The sequence below is a fragment of the Haliaeetus albicilla genome, chromosome 19 (assembly GCF_947461875.1).
Source record: "Haliaeetus albicilla chromosome 19, bHalAlb1.1, whole genome shotgun sequence".
Taxonomy (NCBI): domain Eukaryota; kingdom Metazoa; phylum Chordata; class Aves; order Accipitriformes; family Accipitridae; genus Haliaeetus; species Haliaeetus albicilla.
Window position 1 is genome coordinate 12,947,784 of NC_091501.1, and position 21,910 is coordinate 12,969,693.

Consider the following 21,910-nt stretch of genomic DNA (forward strand, 5'->3'; position numbering starts at 1 on the left):
ATAATAGGGGAGGAAAAGTACTTTTTAAGCAAAAGGCCAATTTGGCACAATAGCAAATGGGCATAAAGTGAATACATTTAGGCTGGAAATTAGAAAAAGATACTTTATCATTGGAATAGTGATCAGAATAATGGTGGCTGAAAACCTAATTGCTTTTAAAAGGGCACTCTATACATTTAAGGAAAATACTATTTGAAGCGGTGCCTACAATAGCAAGAGATCATACTTAATAACTGAGGAGGTCCCGTCTAGTCCTGCATTCCTAAATGTTAAGTTTTCACTTCTGAGATTCTGGTTTTGGAAGTAGGAAGGTGCACATGTAACTCCATACTCCCGAAAGTTGGTGCTGAAAGAAAGGAGTACTGGAGACACGGCAGTGGGCATTGCTAAGTGACCAGCAGGTGCCATCCCACATACAGCCTTGCCCCACTTTCCCAGCCAGTGTTTCAGTTGATGTCTTCTGATTTCTAGGCTGACTTTTGGCATGTCCCCTCACTCAGTTTCCTGTAGGTGAGAAAGTTCTCCTTGAACCCTGAGGAGCTCTGGTGGCAGGAGAGAAGGTTGTCCCTGCTTTCTGCAGTTCTCAGAAGGAGCTGCGAGGGATGGGAGGGGACCAGAGGTCTTTTATCTTTCAGGCAGTCCTGACCCCATCACCCCTTCACTCCACATCGGAGTCCTTGTGGTGGTGCCTCCTGGCTTTATTGCCCTTGTTTGTTTGTCTTCGGCTGTTATCTCAATATGTCCTTCCCTTCCATCTGTCTTTTTATTCCAATTGGTCTCCATTACCCTCTCTTATTTCTCCCTGTTCCTTATCTGTCACCCTGTCTGGCAGTCTGTGGCAGTCAGTCCTTCCGTGCTGTTTACCCAGTCGGCATATGGCAGGCCTCAGTCATCAGTCACTCGAGCCACTGCCAGAAGAGCCTGGAAGGGGGTCTCGCTAATTGACCACATAGGAATTCTCCATTAATTCTCTTCCCATTCCCATTCTTGCAAGAACAGAATTGGAAGAGAACTTGGGCTTATGGGAAGGGGCTTTAAGCCTTTCCATTAGAGGTGCTTTGAACCTGTTTAAATGGCATGGCTATCGATCAGACCCTGCCCTCAGAACTGCATGTGGGGTCTGTTATTCTTTACCTTGACCCGAACCTGGCTAGAGAGGAATTCTCCAATTTCCTCTGCTTTCTCCCCATCTGGGCAGCAAGGGGGGAGAGTGGGAGAGCCATTTAGCAGCTGAAGCTGTGGTTACCTCCACAGGACATTGATAGTGGGAGCTGCGGGGGGCTGAGTGGCACCATGCTTACCTGCGATAACTGGTAGCATTTGCATTCCCCAGCACAGCTAGTACCCACATGGGCCAGATGTTTTGAACATCAGTTGCTTAAAGCCAAGCCGGAGTGAACTCTGTCCCATGACATTAGCTGAGAGGGATCGAGTTGCAGTGTTTTTCTAAAGGAACAAAGCCCAGGATTAGGAAGAATCATAATACTTTATAAAAACACATGCAAGGGCAAGAGAGGCACGAGTGGCCTGGGATTTGACAGAACCATAACCAAAAAGTGCTAACACAAGCTTATAACAAGCAGGCTGGCAATGCAGTGAGGATATAGTAAGTGTCTGGGGCTCGGGAAATTCAGCTGTAGCTCTGTCTGGTTATAGTACAGCAGGAATCCTTAAGTAACGGTGTGGTTGGTCCTCCGCAGTTGTAGTTCGATCCAAGACAAGTGCTTAACTCTCAGCCTGTAGCTGTTACATTGCGCCGTGAGGGATTGCCTCAGTAAATTGAGCTCCGAGGAGCAGAACTAAAGCTTCTCTGTTTTAAGGACTCACTCCATTCACTTTCTTGGGAGCTGGATCGGCCTCCATGTGATTTAGCCATTAAGCCAAATTGTATCTTCACTAGCTGTCAAAAGCACTAGATGTTAGTTAGACCAAGGGCATCCAGTTGTTGTAGAACTCTGACCTGTTGCTGCTGGTCCAGAACGTGGTTGTAGGCATAAGGTTTTGCTTGCAGTATGCTCAATTGCCTTAATCGCTTACTCCTTGGCAAGCGAATGCAGAGAGCTGGAGAGCTTTCTTCTGTGTTGGTGAGTGAGGCAGAAAAGAAACCTCAGTGTTTGGCTGCTTTCTTCAGCAGAAAACCTGGCTAGAAGACATACTGCCATCTCCTTCAGAACATCCTAGTTTTTTCTCATGTTCCTTGATCTCCCCTACCAGATACCGCTGGTGGTAATTTTGCAGCTAATGCCAAACAGCCCTGCTTGGCACATGGGATCTGGCAGGGGCACTGCCCTGTGAACGTGCAGGACGTGGGACGGTCATGGGAGAGCAGATGTGAGCCTGATGGTGAGAGCGTGAAGAGCAAGGGCTGGGGGGGGGGAAGCTGCTGTATCACGGAGCAGCTCTGATCGCGTGGGGATGCTAGCTCTTCGCTTTGCAAACTCTTGTCAGTGCCTGTGAGTGCTGACGGGATCTCACGTAGCATGCGGTTTTGTACCTGTCTCTGAAATTAATGGAAAGAACAAACCCAACCTGCATTTTCAGTTTATTTTGAGCTTTGTTGTTCTAGAATATTTTTCACTATTTCTCTCTCCTCCCAGCTAGTGTGGGACAACAAGAGTAGCCACTGTTATCCTTTACGTCATCATGTACTTGCTCTGCTCAGGGTTTAACGTTCACAGGCCTGAATTTTCAAGACTATTTGTTAATTTTGATGCCGAATTTTCAGGGGTATGATGCATCTATAGCCCCTGCAGACTCCTGAAAACGTAGCTGAAAGTATCTCGGAAAAGCCAGCACCAAAAGCTTGGGTTTGCTGTGTAAAACGTAGGCCCTTCTGGGTGACGCCAGTCCTGTTAGTGAAGGGAAACGTCTGGACACAAGATGGCGCAGGTTTGCGGTTAGGGCTTGCGACTCAGCCCTGCTCTGCACCGAGGGCGCCTGGTAACAAACCGTTCCTCCAGCAGAGGTGAGCTGCTCCGTGCCAGGGTGGAGGTGTTCGTCTCTCTCCTCACCACGGCTACCCCTGCTTGCTCCTCTCTGGAAAGCAATGACTCCTCTGGACACTGCCCCTGAACGAGCTCCTCTCGGCGCAGGTGGAGGGAAAGGGAGTGGGTCCGTGGGTCCATTTCCAAAGGACGGGGATGTATCCCTACAATGAGAGTGTCGGTTCCTGGTGCAGGTGATAGGAAATGGGCAGGTTCCCAGGTGTTCCCTTTTTGCAGCTCTGAAGGGAAAAACGTGCAACAGCATGGTGGTCCGTGAGACCGGGGGAATTTCCAGAGTCCACACGGTGAGGACTCTCTCTCTTCTTTTTTCCTGCTCTTGACCCTGCTGTCCAAGTCAGAAATCTGCTAGGGGAAAAGAAGGTGGGGTAGGGAAGTCATGTTTGGAGGCAACATGACCAGAAATAGAAATATTTAGGCAACAGGAATGCAGCAGTTGCAACAAGAGGAAGAGGAGACTTTTTGTCTCTTCTGAAGGGCGAAACAACAGAAACCGGGGGATAATCAAAGCAGTTATGAAAATGTGATGAATTCATTGTAATTAAGCCAGCTGCCAGTGCAGCAGGAATAGACGCAGCTTTGCCTGATTGCATTTCTTTTCCCGCAGGCCGTGTACAAGCTGGCGGATGTGGCCTGCAAGTGCCACGGTGTGTCGGGCTCCTGCAGCCTCAAGACCTGCTGGCTGCAGCTGGCTGACTTCCGCAAGGTGGGCGACCTGCTGAAGGAGAAGTACGACAGTGCCGCTGCCATGAGGATCAGTCGCAAGGGCAAGCTGGAGCTGGTGAACAACCGTTTCAACATGCCGACGCAGGAGGATCTGGTCTACGTTGACCCCAGCCCAGACTATTGCCTGCGCAATGAGACCACTGGCTCTCTGGGTACCCAGGGCCGACTGTGCAACAAGACCTCAGAGGGCATGGATGGGTGTGAGCTGATGTGCTGCGGACGGGGTTATGACCAGTTCAAGAGTGTCCAGGTGGAGCGTTGCCACTGCAAGTTCCATTGGTGCTGTTATGTCAAGTGTAAAAAGTGCACAGAGATCGTCGACCAGTATGTCTGTAAATGAAAGGAGCCACCAAAGCAACAAATCTATATTATATAAATCTATATAAATATATTTTATATTTGTATAAATAAACAGATGATGATAATAATTAAAGAAGCTTATTTAAGAGACATTTTGGTTTTGAAATTTCCCCCATCAGGCTAGCTGGTTTGCCATTCCTTCAGTTCTGCTGGGGACTTTGTGTTTGGGTGCATCTGTCCGTGGATGTCTCAGTCAGGGTGAAGAGGCTGAGGAGGTACTGACAAAGTGAACTCCCCCCTGCACACAAGCACACGCTATTTCATTACAGAAACAAAGCCAGCGTGAAGGAGAAGAGTGGGTTCCTTCTGCTCCCTCATCGGTAAATCTCAGCATTTTGCGTAGTTATTGCACATCTGAAATTACAGCCAGGCGTGGCTGAGTCCTAGTTATCTGAATTTCAAACCCTGCCACCCCACTAAACCTACTGGGGAATTTGGAACCAATTTGAAGCCAGCACCTAGCTCTTCTGTACCGCTTGGGCAAAGGGGAAATCTGTCCAGCTCGGGCTACATGGCTATGTGCATGAGGGAGATTTTTTTTTTTTTTTTTTTTTTTCCTTTTAATCCCATGCTGAAACTTAATTTGTCAATATAGAGGAGAAGCTGCCGGTGCCCAGGGATGTTTGCAAAGGCAATATACTTCATATGTTGTCAGTAGAAAGAAGCATTGCATGCACACACATGCACATGACTGCATAAGCACTCCTCATACCGCTGCTGGTTTTCTTCTTTGAAGTGGGTGCAGGTGGTCACCTTGTTCAGCTCTATTAAATCCTCCTCACCACCATCACAGATGTATAGTTTCTCTTTAACATTAAACACCCCTCAATGATATTTCTTTCCCTCTGTTGCTTGTGTACATGTGTGGTTTTGTTCTATTCTTTTGGTGGGGTGCCTTTTATTTTGCTGCTCTGTATTTCAGAGTCCAGGGGCCATGCTCTTCCCTGGCATAAGCTAACCACAGATACATTTGTTCCCAGAATGTGGGCGTATGTTCACCGATGGAAGTCTTTTCTGTGTTTTTCCTTGGTAATAAAAGAGTATAATAAAACTGTACTAGGGCAGAAGGCATTACCAAAGTCTGCTAATCAGTCTTACCACGTTGGGATTTTAGTAGAATCCAATTCATAAAGCAGGGAACAAATGCTGTTTCTAGCACAAGACATTTCCTGTGCCTCTCAGCATCTGCAGAGTTCATTTGCAGTCAGAACAATCAAGAGAAGCCAGTCCCCAAAATATAAGGGTTTGCTAATATACATCCCCTTTGTTACTGACATTCCAAGGGTGTTGGGTTTTTTTTTTCTGTAAATTTTAAAATGCGCAAAATATGCCAATAAGCAAAGAGCCAGTCATGAAGATTATTATTTTTATATTAAACCTCTGTTTCTTATAAAGCATTGCAGTTTTACAGATTCCACCATTTCAACCACCAGAGAAGAATTTATATGTACCTTTCATACTTCAAATATTTGAGGACTCCAGAAAAGCACAAGGAAGAAAAATTATGTTTAATAATTAGGACCTGTTGTTTTTTTAAACCAATGTGTCCAGTTTTTACTTTATTTTTTTTAATCCAACAGGCAATATATTTGCTGGCATCCCAGAATGCAGTTTCTTGGAATATAAACAGTGGCCTAGATTTATTTTATTATATAAAATCCAAAGCCAGTGGTATTGTAATTCAAAGTAACGGAAATAGTTTTCCATGCATGGAAAAAATGTGAGTGCAATGGCCTGATCCAACTCCCATTAAACTTCAGTGGGAGCTGGACTGAGCCCAAGATCGGATCAAATGTGTGAGCTATTCACTCCTGGGATGCTATATGTTTCTAGCCCAGTAATAAAACTTACTCTACCTTGGATACATCTAAAAAAGACCTTTCCTCCCACCACCCTCACCTCATGTTCTTGTCCATCCTTATTGCGTCAGTACTTAAAGGTGTCAGCTATTTGTATATGACACCCTCAGGCATTGTTAATGTGTCTAATAATTCAAAATTATTTCATCTGGCCTTTCCAATAAAGACCACACATTTAAGGGAGTCGCAGCTCTCCTTGCAGCTTGGCACCACGCTTAATTTTGTGGGTGTAAACAACTTCGGGAGCGGAAAAGTTGGCATTGTTAGGGCTACTATTCATCTGGGCATCCTCGGATACCTCCTTCTTTTTCCACCTAAAATGGTGTCTGGATGGAAACAAGATGATTTTTAGCCTTTTGTCCCAGCACTCCGGACCTCTGGCAGCCTGGTTGGAGCCAGCAGTTCCTATTGGACTGGAACCATCTAGCGATAGGAAAGAGGTAACCATTGGATTTCTACATGCCCCCCCATGGCCCCCCCCCCCCCCCCCCCCCCCCCTTTTTTTTTTTTGCAAGACCTAGGTTTCAGTCTTCTTGACTTTCTGGGAGTTTTGTATCCAAAAATTTGATCCTGCTAAACTCTAGCTTAAAACTTAATTTCTATGGAGCCCACACATAAAAGGACCTCCTTAGGGTGGTAGTAAGTATAAAATAAGAGCACAGCCAGTTTGGTTTGATGCAAAGCCAAAGAAAGTCAGAAAGCTGTAGCAGAACTGCTTCTTTACCATGGAAGTTAAAAAGTGGTGGACTTTTGAGTTGTGCCTTGTTAGATGCACAAAGTGGTAGAGGGATGTGGGGGTGGGGAGCTAAGCTTGATCCTGAGCTCTGCTGATTATCTGCTTTATTATCTTCAACAAGTTACTTGATTTCTTTGCTTTTTAGCCTCCAGCCTCCTCCTGTATAAAATAAGGAGCAGAATACCTCCTTTTTCTGTAAAGCTCTTTGAGAAATATGGCTGAAAAAAACCATAATTGAAGGCCTACCCTCTACGCTCATTAACTCTGGCAGGCAGACAGCTGGATCCCCATTGTGCGAGGACACGCTCAGTTTGGGACAAAGAGGCTCAGCGGCACCTCAGAGGGTCAGATGTTCAGAGGTGGTTGCTGGAGGGCTCAGCAGGAGCCTCGGAGAGTCTGCTGCAGTGAAGCCCTACTCTGGCACAACACTGGAGGGAAGACTGTTCTGTAAGAGAGGTGAACTCGGGGCTTGTTTGGTTATGGGTATTGAATATCTTGTAGCAAGAGTACGGCTTAGGGAAGTTAGCCTGGTTTCTGAATCAAATACCTGCCTGCTCAAATTCTGTTTGCAGTTCATATGGATAAAATATTCACACAATACGCTATTATATAGCATGTGCTGGTAACCAGCTGCCACATTCCAACCCTGAAGTCACTGCACTTCAAGGCTGATAGAAATGACCACCCGTAAGTCATGTAAAACTAAAATATTTTGGAGTTAAACGCACTATGCAAATACACGGTTATTGCAAGTCAGTGAACATCAGCTCCTAAACGGAGCAGAACAGGATGCAAATCTGTCATCATTTTCCAACTGGCTAGTAATACATAAGTTATAACGTGAATGAATGAGGCCTTTAGTATGTTCTCCTGCAAGGTAAGCTAAGCAATAGCTGATCCCAGAACAGACAGAAACTTTCATTTTATATTAATTATGGTAAAGAGATAGTGGCAGAGTTGTGAGAAAATTTAAATGAACTTTTTAACACTGCTGGACTCTAGGCCATTTGCATCATTTGGAGGCTCCCATTCTTTGTCCCCCAAAAGTCTGTGCCTACCCAGAGCTCAATGTAACGGAGAGACGGCTGCCTTTTGCAATTCAGGAAACAGCGAAGTTGAACCCAGCCACACAGCACGAGAGTAGCTTTTACACTTTTCTATATGGATCCAAGTTTTGTAGCCCTGACAAAGCACAAATTAAGCAGATCTTGTTCAGTCATATAAAAATCAAACATGCAAGGGTCTTGCTCTGCTCACTTGACCGTGTCCAGGCAGAAGCCTAGTAGGTTTAAATTAGGCTGCGGGAGCAATTCCTAATCACCTGTGGCTACAGAAATGTAGACAGTATTTTCATCAGCTGACACAGGTGCAGAACATCCCAAGGACACCTTGGGAAATACCTTCCAGCGACTAAAGGGCATTTCTCAAGTGTCTGTCACAAGGTATTTCAGAACCTACTGCTTATATGGTCATTCACTTTCATTTAGCTTTTGTTTACCTTTCAGGTTAAGGAGTTTCTAGAAGATACGCTATGAAATAAAGTTCACTGAATGGCAGGCTCTGAAGGAACTGTCGTATGACAGACAGTGAGTAGATATGAACATAATATCGGACCCCTTTCTCCTCAAAGGTAGACTCTGGCTATGTCTAATACCTGGGACCCAGAGATGCGTCCCATCTCCTTGATCCAGGTGTGTATCCTGGTCATGTCCTGACTCCTCCAGGACACTGCAGGCACCAATACCCCATGTGCAAAGGCTTATGGATGCAGAGACCATTGAGCAGGTAGCGTGTCCTGGCCCCAGCTCCAGCTCCAGTGTAGATAGCTGGTGGCTTTGGGACTAGGCCATGTCATGAGCATACCAGCTCTGAAGTCTAAATATAACCAGCTTCAAAGATAAGCAAAACAGATTTCCACGGCCAACAGGTCACATACCAGAAAGGACTAAAAGAATCACGATCAGCCGTTGTAAATCCTCAAATAACAATAATAAAACCCCCAGTATAATACAATAATCACAGCATGCTCACCCTTCAACCCGTTGCCAGTCTTTTCCTGCAGGGCCTGAAGCTGTTACTATACCCTCTTCTTTCTTACCTCTGTTTAAATGACAGTTGAAATTTTTTTTTTTTTGCATTAGGATTCAAAAAGGCATGATCTACTCATAGCATTTCCTCAAAGAGAGAAAGGGGGAACAAACAGTAGGGTTGGGAGTCCTCCCTGTGAGCCGGGATAAAATGCAGCAGCCATAAAATGGAGTACTAAATATTGCTCTGTGACACTCAAGTTGGGCACCTGCCCCAAGTGTCACAGTTACTTCTCCACACTGCCCATCCAAAGCAACTCGGGTCTGATGGCCCTGTGGTATTGGCAACAGCTCCGGCTGTTTGGAACGTGGTGGCTGCAGGAAGCACCAGCCTTCAGCAGTGTGACGGAGCATGCGGTGAGGGTCAGGCCTCTTGTGATTTGGGAGGGGGAAGAAGGCTCTGATAAGGAAGGAAATACAAAGAGAATGAGCAGGCACCGCTTTACTGGGAGGCAGGGAGATTATAATACCTCCCCCAGGCCCTTTCCCATTAAAGCTGCCCCATAGTGCTGTCACATGGTGGCAGCCATCCTGGGGAATTCAGAAGGGAGCAGCTCAAGTATGTTTGCCAGTAGAGATGAAGCAGTTTAAAGGCTTGCGGCAATAAGGCATATCCTGAAAAAAAAAAAACCCAAACAAAAAAGGTCCAGGCTCTTCCTTACCCTTGGGCAGTTTTATTCTGAATCATAATTTGTCTTTCTAGAGTGCCATATAGCTGTGTCAATCCTTTGCATTACTGCAAGAGCGTCGTGATCACGCGGGATGGGCAGGATGAGGCAAGGATGCAAGGACACATTACAATCCTGGCTTTCAGGGGAAAAAAAAAAAAAAAAAAAGATGTGGGGTAGACCCAGCGTCACTTAATGACTGTCACAGTCACTGTGCTGGAGCTAATTGTAGCCCTGCCTCATTCACAGCTCCAAGGAGCTGCACAAGTGCTAAGCCATTACCTTTCTTGGGCTGAGAAAACATCTGGACCAGGCTTTTAGAGTGGCAGCCCTCTGCAATTCACTGTGATGATTTTGGCCAGTCTCAGTTTCATTTACCACAGGCAAATTAATTCTCTCTTGCTCGGGAATAACAATGGAGTTAATGACCTGCCAATTTTCACAAAGCACAGGGCTATATATTTAGGACAAAAACATTCAGAGATGGAATTAAGGCAATGGACATTTTATATTAATGCTAAAATTTCTAGGAATTATCTGTAAATGCCCAGGAAGTACATTACTCAGTTTTCTAAAATATGTTCTTCTGAATGAATACTCTGCCCCGTATGTCAGAGCACAGCTTTCCTTTTTGATTTCCAGGCTCTTGAACCAGAATAAACCACCCTAATTCCTTTTATTTAATATTTAACGAAACAGTATTCCTATCTCAATTTCCCTCTTAATTGCCTGAGTACATATTAAGTTACGGTGACAGGAAATGACAGATGAAAATGACATGCAGTTTTTATATATATTTTTCGTCAATGGAGCTGAAAATATTTTAAAATCAGTAGCGCCATTTTACAGATGAAATACTGAGAGGGAGCAGGAAATACTTCATCCGGCAGGCACAGGGTGGAGCCGGAGCAGGCTCTGCAGCTGCTACTCTGCGCTGCTGCCCAACGGCTGTCAAAATACATTTTGATTGATGAGAGAAACTGTAAATACATGTAATAGTGCAACTGTGATGTTCAGTAACTACCTTGCTCTCTTCAAAATAATAAAGATTTTAGCAAATGCGTGAGATGGGACAAATTTTAAAGGAGACAATAAGGAATCATAATTTTATAAATAGGGTTTTAAGGAATGGGTGGTATGTTTTTAACGTTGGTGGGTATTAGGGGCCAAAATGTTTCAAAACCTAACTTATAGGGATAATTTTGTTCCCATTAACTATCTTGTTTACAGTCAAGTGTTTCAGCTAAAATTTCTGGCTGTGGATACAAGTGTATTGGAGTGTGGCTCAGCAAAGCACTGAAGTGTGTAGAGCCACACAAATTACTGATAGACATCAGCCAATTGTTCTCCTTGGCAATTCAAGGTTGTCCTCTAGCAGGATAGCATTGCCGTAGTGTTTTGACTAGTCTCACTATACGACATGAATGTGTAGGCTTTCCACCATTTCCCCCAAGGACACCACTTCAGAAGCTGAGATCTTCGTGTCACATACATAGGTTTTCCTGCTGCTTGGACTACACTTCCCATTACTTAGCAGAGGAACTTCTTGTTCTCTCTGGTGTTCCCTCTGTGTGCCCCTACATTAGACAGAAGTGTTCAGGCCCTGTCACAGGAGCCAGGTTTCCCACCTGCCTCCAGCAGCATCAGGCCTGGTAATACTGTCTGGTACTTCATCCTTCTGGTGCTGCACTGGCTGTGGTCTCCCCACCCCGTCCCACGTGCCGGAGTACGCAGTTCAGCCCCAAGCATTACACCCCGGCCCAGTGAGGCCTCTTCCGCTGCCACCATGACCTGTGTGTGGCAGCTGCCGTGGCCCCCGGGGACGCTTCACATCTCTCCACCCCAGTGAGTTTCACAGTGTCTCTCTCAGCCTGGACGGCTCTGAGCTGCCACCACGGGCGGCCCCTCTCGGGCCCCCTTCCGTCACGCCTGCGGGAAGGGCTGCGTGGCCCGGGGTTTGCCGTGACACCGCTTTCCGGAGGAGAGGGTCACGCTCTGCCGCCCGCTCAGGGCCCAGAGGAAGCGGTGTCACGGGAGAGCCCCCCGCCGCCCCGAGAGGCAGGGCGGACGGGCCCGGCCGTCCCTGAGGGGCCCGCGCCCCTCCCCGGCCACCAACGGCCACCAACGGCCACCAACCGCCTCACGCAGGCGCTGGCCCGCGCCAGCGGAGAACAAAAGCCCGCGCAAACGTCACTCGCTTCCCCCGGCCAATCAGAGCCGGCTCCCGCCGGCGAGCGCGGCCGCACCCCTCCTTTCCCCACCCTGCGCGGCCCGGGGCGGACGGGCGGGCGCCTCGTGCGCCTGCGCGGCCCGCCGAGAAGGCGGCCCCTTCCCGACTGCATTCCCCGAGATGCAGCCGGGCCCGCTCCCCGCCCTTCCTTCCGGCGCGTCGTGCGCAGGCGCGGTGGGCTGTCCCGCATTGGCGGCGGCGGCCTCGTGCGATGATGACGCTCTAGGGCAAGGAGGAGGTGACCGGGCCGGGGAGGCGGCGGCGGCGGCAGCGGTTGCCGCAGGAGGGGGGCGGCGCGGCGCGGGGCGGCGGGCAGCACCTCGCGAGCGCCGGCCGTTGCCAGGTGAGTGCCCGGGGGGCCCGCGCGTCCCGCTCCTCGCCGGAGGGGCTGCGGGGCCTGGCGGCCGCCCGCGGGGCCGGGCGTCCGCCCGCTCGGCGGGGCGGCCGAGGGGGAGCCCCCGCGGCAGGGGGGCCGCCGCCTTCCCTCCCGCCGCTGCTTCCTGGGGACGGCGGCGGGGCGGGGGTCGGGGCCGCGGCTGCCCCCGCCCCTCCACTCCCGCCCCCGGCGCGGGTGGGTGGCCGGGGCGTTGGGGGAAGGCCGGCGGTGAGCGCTGCCCTGGGCCGGGGCCGGGTTTTGTCGGCGCGGCGGGGAGCGGCGCCTGCGGGCGGTTGGCCGGGGGCAGAAGCGAGCGGGGTTTGTGGTCAGGGTGTCTGCTCAGGGGCACGGAGGAGGGCTTGGAGGTGCTCGGCTGGAGGGGGCTTTAGGCCAGCGAAGCACTCTTAAGTGGGTCAAGAGCACTGTAAGTGGGTCTTGTTTGTAGCCTTCTGTACACTTGTTGCTTGTCAGGACAGGGAAGTCTGCTGCTGTTGCTCCTACAGTCTTTTTTTACGGAGGCGATAAAAAGAACAACTGCTCCACTTGGACGGTATGGGAACCTTGCTTTGCCTGCAGAGCACTCTGTGTGTGTGTGTTTATGTGTATGCATCTATAAACACTGGAGTTATCAACAGTAGGTAATGTAAATATTCGACACTAGTGTAACCACAATTTGGGTATTCCCAAGTGACAGTTCAATAAGCTTTTAAAAAAGTTTGATTTGCTCGGTTTTTTCTTTTTTTTCTTTTTTTTTTTTTCCCTGGGAGAATCAGGTATTCATCTCTTGTTTGCTTAGGATGAGCAACAAAGATGTTGAAGCATATGGTAATCGGCTAGAAGACAAAGAAGATGTGACAGCTGTTGTTCTTACTGAGCTTTTCAAACGGTGTTAGTTTCTTTTTGTGTCTGTCTTAGCCTTACAAGTCAGTTGATTTATTTGCTTTAGTAGATGTGTGTGTTGGCACATGTTTAAGGAAAACGTTAGTATTGAATTATAACTTATTTGACATATAGGCTTTGTGACTTTGTGTGTGTAAACTATCGTATGCACCTGTCACACAGCAGAAAAACTTTTAGATGTTATTCCTTCTTTAAAGATACATTTTCTTCTTGGTGCAGCATTGAAGTTCTTCAGGCAGTTGAATTGTCTTGTGTATCGCAGCTGTGTTGTATATTTTTTAAAATGGGCCAGGTCCTCTGGGCAAACCCTTCAGGGCATAATCTGGTTTTCAAGAGTTGAGGTCTTAATGCAAAATTTAAACTCTTGTTTTCACTCCCTTGCTGTAAGTCAGTGTCAGGGAGTTTTAAATTCCTACTTATGTCTGGCTGTGATCTTCACAGATCTGGAAGTCCATGGAGAGCTGTGTACTGCACAGTCCTCTCTCTGAGTTATGTTGTAACTCAGGCCTCAGCTTTCAGAGGCCTTTTTGTAGCATTTCAGTAGCGAGGTGCTTAATTTCTACAGAATCTTAATAAGGCTGTATCAAATTTAGTGTAGCTGCTGTAACAGAGGAAAATACATTTCTGATGGACAGAATTAGATGTTGCGTCATGAAACTATGGGTGCAGCATGGTTATAAAACACAGCCTGTTTTCCTTGTTGTCTTTGGCTATGAGCTACTATTGATTATACAAGAAAGGAAGTGATTGTGTTTTGGATTTGTTTTTCATTTTCCTGTACGGGTACTAGCCAATTCCAGTTATGAAGATCTTATGCTGTGGCTCTTGCGCTATAGGGATAACTTATAATGTGTAAACTTCATCTGTACTGTGGCACTTTAATCCTATGTGAAGACTGTAAGCTTGTGTTAGTAGTCAACTTGAAAGAAGTTCATTGTTGTGTTGGAAGTGTAAGATTAGTTGATAAATTATGGAAATGACTCCCTTGTCTGAGCTGACAACTAAATATGGTTCAATGAACCTGTGGATAAGGTTGTTGGCAGCTTCATGGTGAAGAGCATGGAAAATAGTTGCTAATGTGGAAAACTGAATCGGAATTAGCGATGGAGGAGTTAAAAGCTGCATCCCAACTCAGCCTGGGTTTTCAAAATGATGCTTTCTGAGTATAAACCAGATATGAAAAAAGAATCTGGTGTGAAAGACAAGAGTGTATTTTTGGCATACTTAAACAAAACCTTTCAGGGTGAAAATTCCTTCAACAGGTTCTTATTTATATGTGTGTTCTCAAATATAAAATGTGATGAGTATAGGACCTTAAATTGTATCAGGTCTTCAAGAGAGCCAGACACAAACTAAAGGGCTCCTCCTTACCCCCCCCCCCCCGCCCCAGTCTTTGCACCAATGGCGTTTTATCAGTGCTGTTGAACTGGTGGCATTCCTACTAGTTTGCTCAAGTGACTAGCAAGGTGAGATGGTGGTTTTGGCAATGTGGGTGAGAGTCAGACTTGAAGCCTGACTTCTGGATACAGGATAGAAAGGCTGGAGTTTGAAAAGCCTGTGCTTGCTCTAGGCAAGAGTTTCTGTTGATTTGTCATGATGGAAATTTAATGGGAATTGGCAGGGTATGTAATGCCAGTGATTTTAATGCTTGGATCTCTGCTGTTATCTTGTGTCTTCAGTTGCATGTTCAAGGAGCTGTCTCAAACATTCATGTACAAAAGGTGCTCAATATTAGGCACTAAAAATTTTACAAGTTTTACAGGTTTCTGGTTGTGTAACCATATTGTCCAAGACACTGTGCAAAGAAACAAGGCTTGCTTTCGTCAGTGGAGATGCTGTCTGTGCATGAGGAAAATCTTGATAAGGAAACTCCAGGAGGTTGTTGGATTATTATGCCATCAGCAATTCAAATGCTTAAATAGGAGTAGTTCTGAAATAGAAATAGCAGTTTTGAGTATTTATGATTTGAAACTGTCTGTGTCTGAGTCATTCAGTGAATTTTCTGGCAGACGGTGTTGGTAGGTTTGAAAAGACATTACACGAGATAATGGTAGTGATTATGAAAAGGTATTTGGGACAGAGTTTAAGGGGAGGACCATTACTTTAAACTGTATCGTTCTCTGATAAAACCTGTTTTAAATGCCTTATCCTTTCTACAAGACATTGTATTTCAGCTGGTTGTACTTAACATGGTGACCGGCTGCCTCTGCTTTTTAAAGCAGTGTGTTTGTCAAGACAAATTCAATAGAGAAACTGGTTTTCAAAAATTAAAAATACGGAGACAAACAAGGTACTAGTTCTGCTTCTTCAGAAAACAGTTTTCTGAAAACATTTTTAACTTTCACTTGTTTATTTGAATATGCTTCTACTACCAGAACATGTTACATTTGAAGTAGGGTGCTGCAGATCAGTTTGTAAACTAATAAGAAGCAGGAGGTGAGTTGTTTCTACGTAGTTCCTGTTGCAGTGCTTTGAAAAGAACAACCTCCTGCCTTCTGTGTGGCAGAGTGAGAGATTCAGACTTTTATCATCAGGTAACTGTAAAACTGAGCTGGAGTTTAACTTGCCCAGTGATTACATATGTTTTCTGGAAAGTTTGTCTCAATGGTTTGACATAAAAATAAAATCTTTATCTTAGTCCAGTTTGAAGATGAACCTCAAGGTTTCCTTTCAGGACACAGTGACAACCTTCTTCTGTACAGAAGACTGCTCACCACATTGTGATGTGACAGCTGGTGTGGTGGTAAGCGGGCAGCCTCTCAGGGAAGGAGGTGCCACAGCTTATACCGTTGCTGCTTGATTTGAGAGGTGGCAAAGAACTTCTAGTGAGGAGGTGTTAGCAAAATCAAGGTGCTCAGAATTTTGAAGAGGAAATATATGTTTAATACCAATTTGTCCTCTGATTTAATATGATTTTCAATTATAACTTTGGAATTTTCAGAACTTGATGGAAATAACTCTGTCCTTTACTGCTTTTTGTTAAGTGCCATCTGTTTGAGTAACGATATGGCCAGGGTAGGAAGAAAATTACTGTACAGGTTTTGTTTGGGTTTTTTTATTTGTAGCTTATTGGTCTCTTGAGCAGATGAAATATGTTGTAGGGATGATGGGTATAAAATAAAATTAGATTGCAGTTGTATTTGTTGTTGCGTGTAGCCATGATTACTCTTGTATTCTAGAGTTACAGATCTCTGCTACTCAGTTAGCAGAGGAGAGAGTCTCTTTTTCTGTCCACGCAGGATTCTCTGGCCTTCTGTGAACTGTATGTGTGTCAGTGAATGTTTTGGGACTTCTCAGGACTGCCTTGTGGTTAAACTGCTTGCAGAAAGGTGTCTTCAAATGTATAGGTAGATATAAGGTTCACGGGACATATAATTGTCAGTGTAGAAAAATTTGCAGCGTGGTTCAGATGGATTTTTGTAGCTGTGAGAATGCAATGGAGTCTGCTGGGATGTGGCAGCTGCTGTAGCTCTCTGTGAACAGGACTAATTAAGCCCTTGTGAGAACAGAAAATAGTCAGGCACTATTCACAGGAAGAAAGTGTTGGAACAAGCAGAGCTATAATCATTGGCTCTAAGGTACCTTTAGACAGCAGTAAGCAAGAGAGTAGACAATTTATTTGCAGAATGGCTTGAAAGTCTAGTCTGAATACTTAAAATGGGTATTGCAGTGTTCTGCCAGCAGATCTAAGTACATTGCAAACTTCTGTTGAGACCTGCTGCAGGAAAGGCTACTTCCTTTTTTTACCCTCTCTTATACTCTTCGTTCTGGCAGTATTTTATCTCAAAATGGTTAGCATTCTTGTTTCTTCATCTAATATTTAAAACCAAACTTACATTAGATATAGATGTCATAATGTTACAACATTGCCTGCATTTGAATAGGTCATGTAAAAGTCTAGCTGTCTTTGCCGACGTGAGTTGTTGTTTTTCTAAATGTAGCTATGATCATCTGCATATATTCAAAGGTAAGGTGTGGCTAGGCTGACTTACTGTAAGTATGCCAAAGCCTTTTTTTGTATTTGTTCGTCCAATTTTCCTCCTTAACCAAATTAAATGCTGTTTTCCCGAACCCGTTGAGTTCCATCTGCTTAGAGGATTGCAGAGACTGCCGTTCCTTGTTTGAAGCCAAGGTCAATTGTGCTGCTCTGTTTAGGTCTAGAGGATGACAATTTATATGCCACAGATTTCCTTAGGAGATCACTGGGTGTGTTAAGCAGTTCTGCAGCTTTTAGGTAAGGATTGTTTTGTTGGTAGGAACCTTTAGTAGGCTTTTCTCTTGTTTTAATGACAGCATTCTGGTGAGGTTCCTGTTTTACCTCCTTACTGATGGATATGTTTATTGCTCGACTAGTATGATTTTCTCAAAATGTTGTCGTAAGTGTGTTTTAGTAAATTGGATGTTTATGGATATTTGAATAAATAGGCTGTTCTTCTGGAGGGAATGTGACATGGACCTTCTTGCTGTATGAAACATATTACTCACATAATTCTGCAGACCTTTATTAAAGGCACTTGTTTGTGTTCTTCTGATTTCTTGTGCAAACTGCTTGGTGGGTGATACTAGGTTTTGGACGTGTTACCATGATAAGGACTTAAAGTCCACATATGTCTATACATTGTTTCTGAGTTTTGGTAAAATGCAGAACTTCTGATGAAAATGGAATAATTGAATTGAGGCAGTAAAAGCTGCCTTCAGAGAGCAAATACTACCTCTGGCTTCTTAGATTAAATCTGACTGGTAAAATTCCTTTAGCTAGTGGTAAAATTCCTTCAGCTAATCTTTAACTCCTGCTTGTACTAGAAATACTTATATCTGTCTCCCAGTTTGCAGTGGGAGCTGTTTTAAAAAGCCATGCAATGCAGAGTATAGCTGAGGCTGGCTATACTCTCAGTCCTGAGAGTACTGGCAAGCTTTTACCTGCAGGGAAAGGGATTTTAGCATTTGAAACAAGGAAGTGGATGGCTAGTAGGACTTGAGATGAAGAGCTACTGAACATGCATTTTGGCTTCTCTTAGCTGACAGTTCAGGTATGCTTTTGTTATGAAGAATACAGCACTGCATTTCCTAGTGGGCTGCTCCTGAGATTTAGGGGTTGCCATTCCCTGGCATAAACTGAAGGATGTACTTTTTCTGTTTTCCTTCCTAATGCTTTAATTTATGTCTTGGTCTCCATGGCTGGTGGAATTTGTGGGCATTTATTAGACAAATACTAGTGCTGTGGAGATAAGTTAATGGTGGTGGAATCTTGTACTTTCTGACACTACGGGATGATACAACCAATTTGTGTGTGAGGAACAGTGTGCTTTGCAAATTGCGTTAGTTTAAGCAATTATTTGTGTGTCTGTGTATTCCCTAGAACAGCATATAGCATTGCAAGGCTGATAACAGCAATGTTCTGCTGTTTTCAGTATTAATCTTTTAGGCAAATAGTTTTTTTGTTTTAATGGAACATGACCGTAGAAATAGAAGGAAGAGCCTATTCATAATTCTTGTTAAAGTAGTTATGTGACAAAGTGCCAACTATTGGCTTTCTGCCTGCAGCACCTTCAGTGGGGAACAAAATGGATTATTTTCTGAGGTGGGTGTCCTGAGAAAAGCATAACAAAGTCAACAAAAAGTTTACTTAGTGGTTTTCTGACCTTTATATATTCCAAGCTAAGAGGCAGATGCTGAAAAAAGGCTTGTGTCCTGATGGTCTTAATGTCTATGGTTAAGTGCAACTGCTCTTTGGCTTCCTGCTCTGTGACTTTTTAATAATTGGCAACCATATGAATTTTGTAGCATTACAGAAATAGTTCAATAATGGATGTATTATAAAAATCCTTTCCTTTTTGTGAGCTTCACTAATGCAGTGAAGTAAGTTGCTAGGTAGCTTAGACTTGATTTGTAAGATATTTCTTAAGGGGCAATTTTAAAATATGTTTTTGGTATAGAAGAGGAACACGAAATTTCTCTGACCACCTGATAATTATGAATTATTCATTTCACTCCTATGAAGGATATAAAGGAATAGTTTTTGGTGGTGGGTGTTTTTGTGCAGTTTTTTAGATCATTCTCCAGAAACACAGCATGATTTGCCAAAGCCTCCTTTTCTTCTTATTAGGATTTTTCATAGGTGTTCTGGCATTCTTAAATCAACTAGGACTATAGAGGAGGAGGATCGGTAATAAAACATTAAAACTTTCTGGGTTACAAAAATCCAATGTTTGATTCAGTAGGAGGTATTTGTTGCTAAAATAATTGAGAAGATGTGCATTGGTTATAGCTATTGTATCTGTAAAACTTTTGTAATTTGGTCTTGATCCTATACTCTGAAGTTTAAAGGTAGGATATTTCCTGTCTTTTGCTGTGAAGGCAAACTTAGAATGATAGAGAGCGAGAGAGGCTGACCAGGTTTCACAGCGCTTGCATAAATGTTTCTGTCCAAAATATCTAGCTAGCGCGTGATGCGGTTGAAAATGCCAGTTATGTCAACTGATTTGGAAGGACTCCAGTGTAGGGTCAGCGTAGGAAAAGGGAGATGATACCAAAAAATCTCAAATACTCAGATAAAGTCAGGGTTGATGTAACAGTACAGCTCTGCATGGCTGTGGGTAAGCTAGGTCCGCTTTGGGTTTTGAGCAGCAGAGTCTTAAAATGCTGTTGGAAAAGTGGTACAAGATGCTTTCAGAAGGACATTAGCTTTTCATTCTTCCATGTAAGCCCTTTCCAGCTGACTACTTCTGTATCAGTTAACCGGTTCAAATACCTCCTTGTTACACATCACAGTAAAGTCTTTGTGAAAAACAAAGCATGATCGCAGAACCCATGACTGTGTTTTCCTCTGAAAACTCATGTCTTGGCTCTCTTTCAATAGATAATTATTATGCAAGTGCCTGAGGGCTTATCTGCCTGCAAGACTCACATGAATGTTTTGTGCAGACTAAGGTCATCCTTGAAAAGGTACAATTCCACATTCCTGTTCTTTTAGCAGTAAGTATGATGTGTCCAGTAGTTCTTGTAGTACCACCTGAAATATTACTACCTTTTGAGAGGCTTTATCCTATGTAGAGATTAAAACTCCCATAAAACTTGGTGCTCCCTTCTTGGAGATCTTGTTCTGAGGTAACAGAATATTTGAACACTTTCTCATTTCAAGCGGAAGGGACTCCTGAACTGGGTGGTAATCTAAGTAATGTCTTTGTAATAAATGAACAGTTTATCAGCATATTATTTGTTACAACATTCAAAGTCACAGGTAATAGTGGTGGTATTTGGGGTTGACCAAAGCATAGTTGCATAATTCCTATTGTAGAATGATGTTTAGTCATACTAATGATGGAGCAAGTGAGAATTACTGGCACTTAAAATTAATTGCTAGGCAGACATAAAAAGGAAAGGTGTAGAATGTATGCGTTACTGCTGCTTGCATTGGAGACTGCTTCTTCAGGGGATGTGACCAGTAATAGACCTATATCAGCATATTGTGCTGATGGTGATCCAGTTGCTAAGCAAACATGCAGGATGTGTATGCTAAAACTGCTTCTCTTCAGTGATTGTCCAACTGTCTTTATTTTCTTTGAACTTTTGATTTGATTGTGCTGAAAATCTTGGATCATCTGGTAAGTCGTCTAGAGAACTGCTTGTATTAGGAGGCAAGCGGTCTGTTAGTGAAAACCAATTCTGCTTTTTGTTGGAAATACTGAATAAGGAAGCCATACAGCTGGAAGGCTTTAAACTGTTGGGTATAAGACTTTGTATAGAAATATTACCAGTACTTATTGTATATAATGTAATACGTGTAATGTTTGAGCCAGCTTTTCTGTCTCGTATACTACGTGAAGTATGGATGAAGTAGATTGTATAACTTACAAAACCTTCCTTCCTCCATGGGAGTGCAATGAATGTCAGTTTGAAGCTGGTATGTGAGTGCTGTATGCTTTATAACTCCAGTGACACAAGATCCTAAGATAAACTCAGCCTTCATTTAGTGAAGTTTTTAGGCTCTAACAACATGCCATGAAGTGAAGCAGAGAAAATGGAAATGGATTACAGAAAAAGTCTGCATTCCTTGCTGTTTTCATGCTGTAATATTTATGTCATAGAGGATCTCTCCCAAGCTCTGATTTCAAACTCCCATGTGGACCAAAAGCAACATTGTATATGGCTTGACAAAAGTCTTTTCTGACTAACTTTAAGTGACCTGAGGCAGATTAACATGCAGATTAATGTATTTGACAGTAATAAATCAGTTTTAACAAGTACTGGGGCAGAGATTTGTTTCGCAGAGGGTTTGAATAAAATATAGTACCTGGAGTTATATTGAACATTTTGTGGAGAATGATGTAGCTGAGATGGTTAAAGAATTTCCTGCTTTCCTTGGTTTTGTGCTGATGCATCTTCATACAATTTAGCTGTAACTATGTGGAGTTTTATTTAAGTCAAAGTTGTCTTGGTGAGCGAGCCTACAAAAATCAAAGGATTCTAATTTAAATGGGATGCATGCATTTTGTCATCCACTGTAAATGTTTAATAACTGCTGTATAGCATGCATACTCTAAGGATTTTTTTTCCCTGTCTGCATAAATTTATTATCTAGTTTTATGCTAACTTGGTGAAACAGCCTTCATGTTGATTTCACGTCCTTTTTGTAGGAATCTTGGACTGTAACCTTCCCAAGCTTGAATACAAACATCAAGAAACAGTGACAAGTTTGAGGTGAGAAAAATTGATCTATGCTTCCTTATAGGTAGCACAGTTATTTGTCAGAGAGCAGTAACAAATTAGAGATTAGGAATACTGGGTGGTTTTGGGAAATGTATTTTGGTGGTTAAGATAACTACTGTGTGTTACTCCACAGGGATGATACAAGATCTGTTTGTGTCATTGTTCTAAGTTGTATTTCTCAGGACTGAGGCTTACAAGAAATTTGTATGTTTCTGAAATGAGGTGAAACTTAATATGACAAGCTTGGCTTCCAAATT

At 44.1% G+C, this 21,910-nt stretch overlaps 2 protein-coding genes across 5 annotated transcripts in view; both read left to right on the forward strand.

Moving 5' to 3' along the window:
- The window catches only part of WNT5B (Wnt family member 5B), a 76,315-nt gene extending 72,137 nt beyond the window's left edge, over positions 1-4,178 (forward strand). Inside the window, exon 5 of the mRNA XM_069807701.1 lies at positions 3,610-4,178. Coding sequence (XP_069663802.1) covers positions 3,610-4,068 — 459 coding nt within the window. The 3' untranslated portion in view covers positions 4,069-4,178. The remainder of the gene's footprint in view (positions 1-3,609) is intronic.
- Positions 4,179-11,859: 7,681 nt separating this feature from the next.
- The window catches only part of ADIPOR2 (adiponectin receptor 2), a 45,536-nt gene continuing 35,485 nt past the window's right edge, over positions 11,860-21,910 (forward strand). The window contains exons 1-2 of one of the 4 annotated variants that reach the window (XM_069807702.1): positions 11,867-12,011; positions 21,581-21,644. The gene's annotated coding sequence lies outside the window, so the exon portion shown is untranslated. Of the gene's footprint in view, positions 12,012-17,821; positions 17,975-21,580; positions 21,645-21,910 lie in introns of those variants that run through there. The other 3 variants (XM_069807704.1, XM_069807703.1, XM_069807705.1) reach the window with 3 other exon arrangements.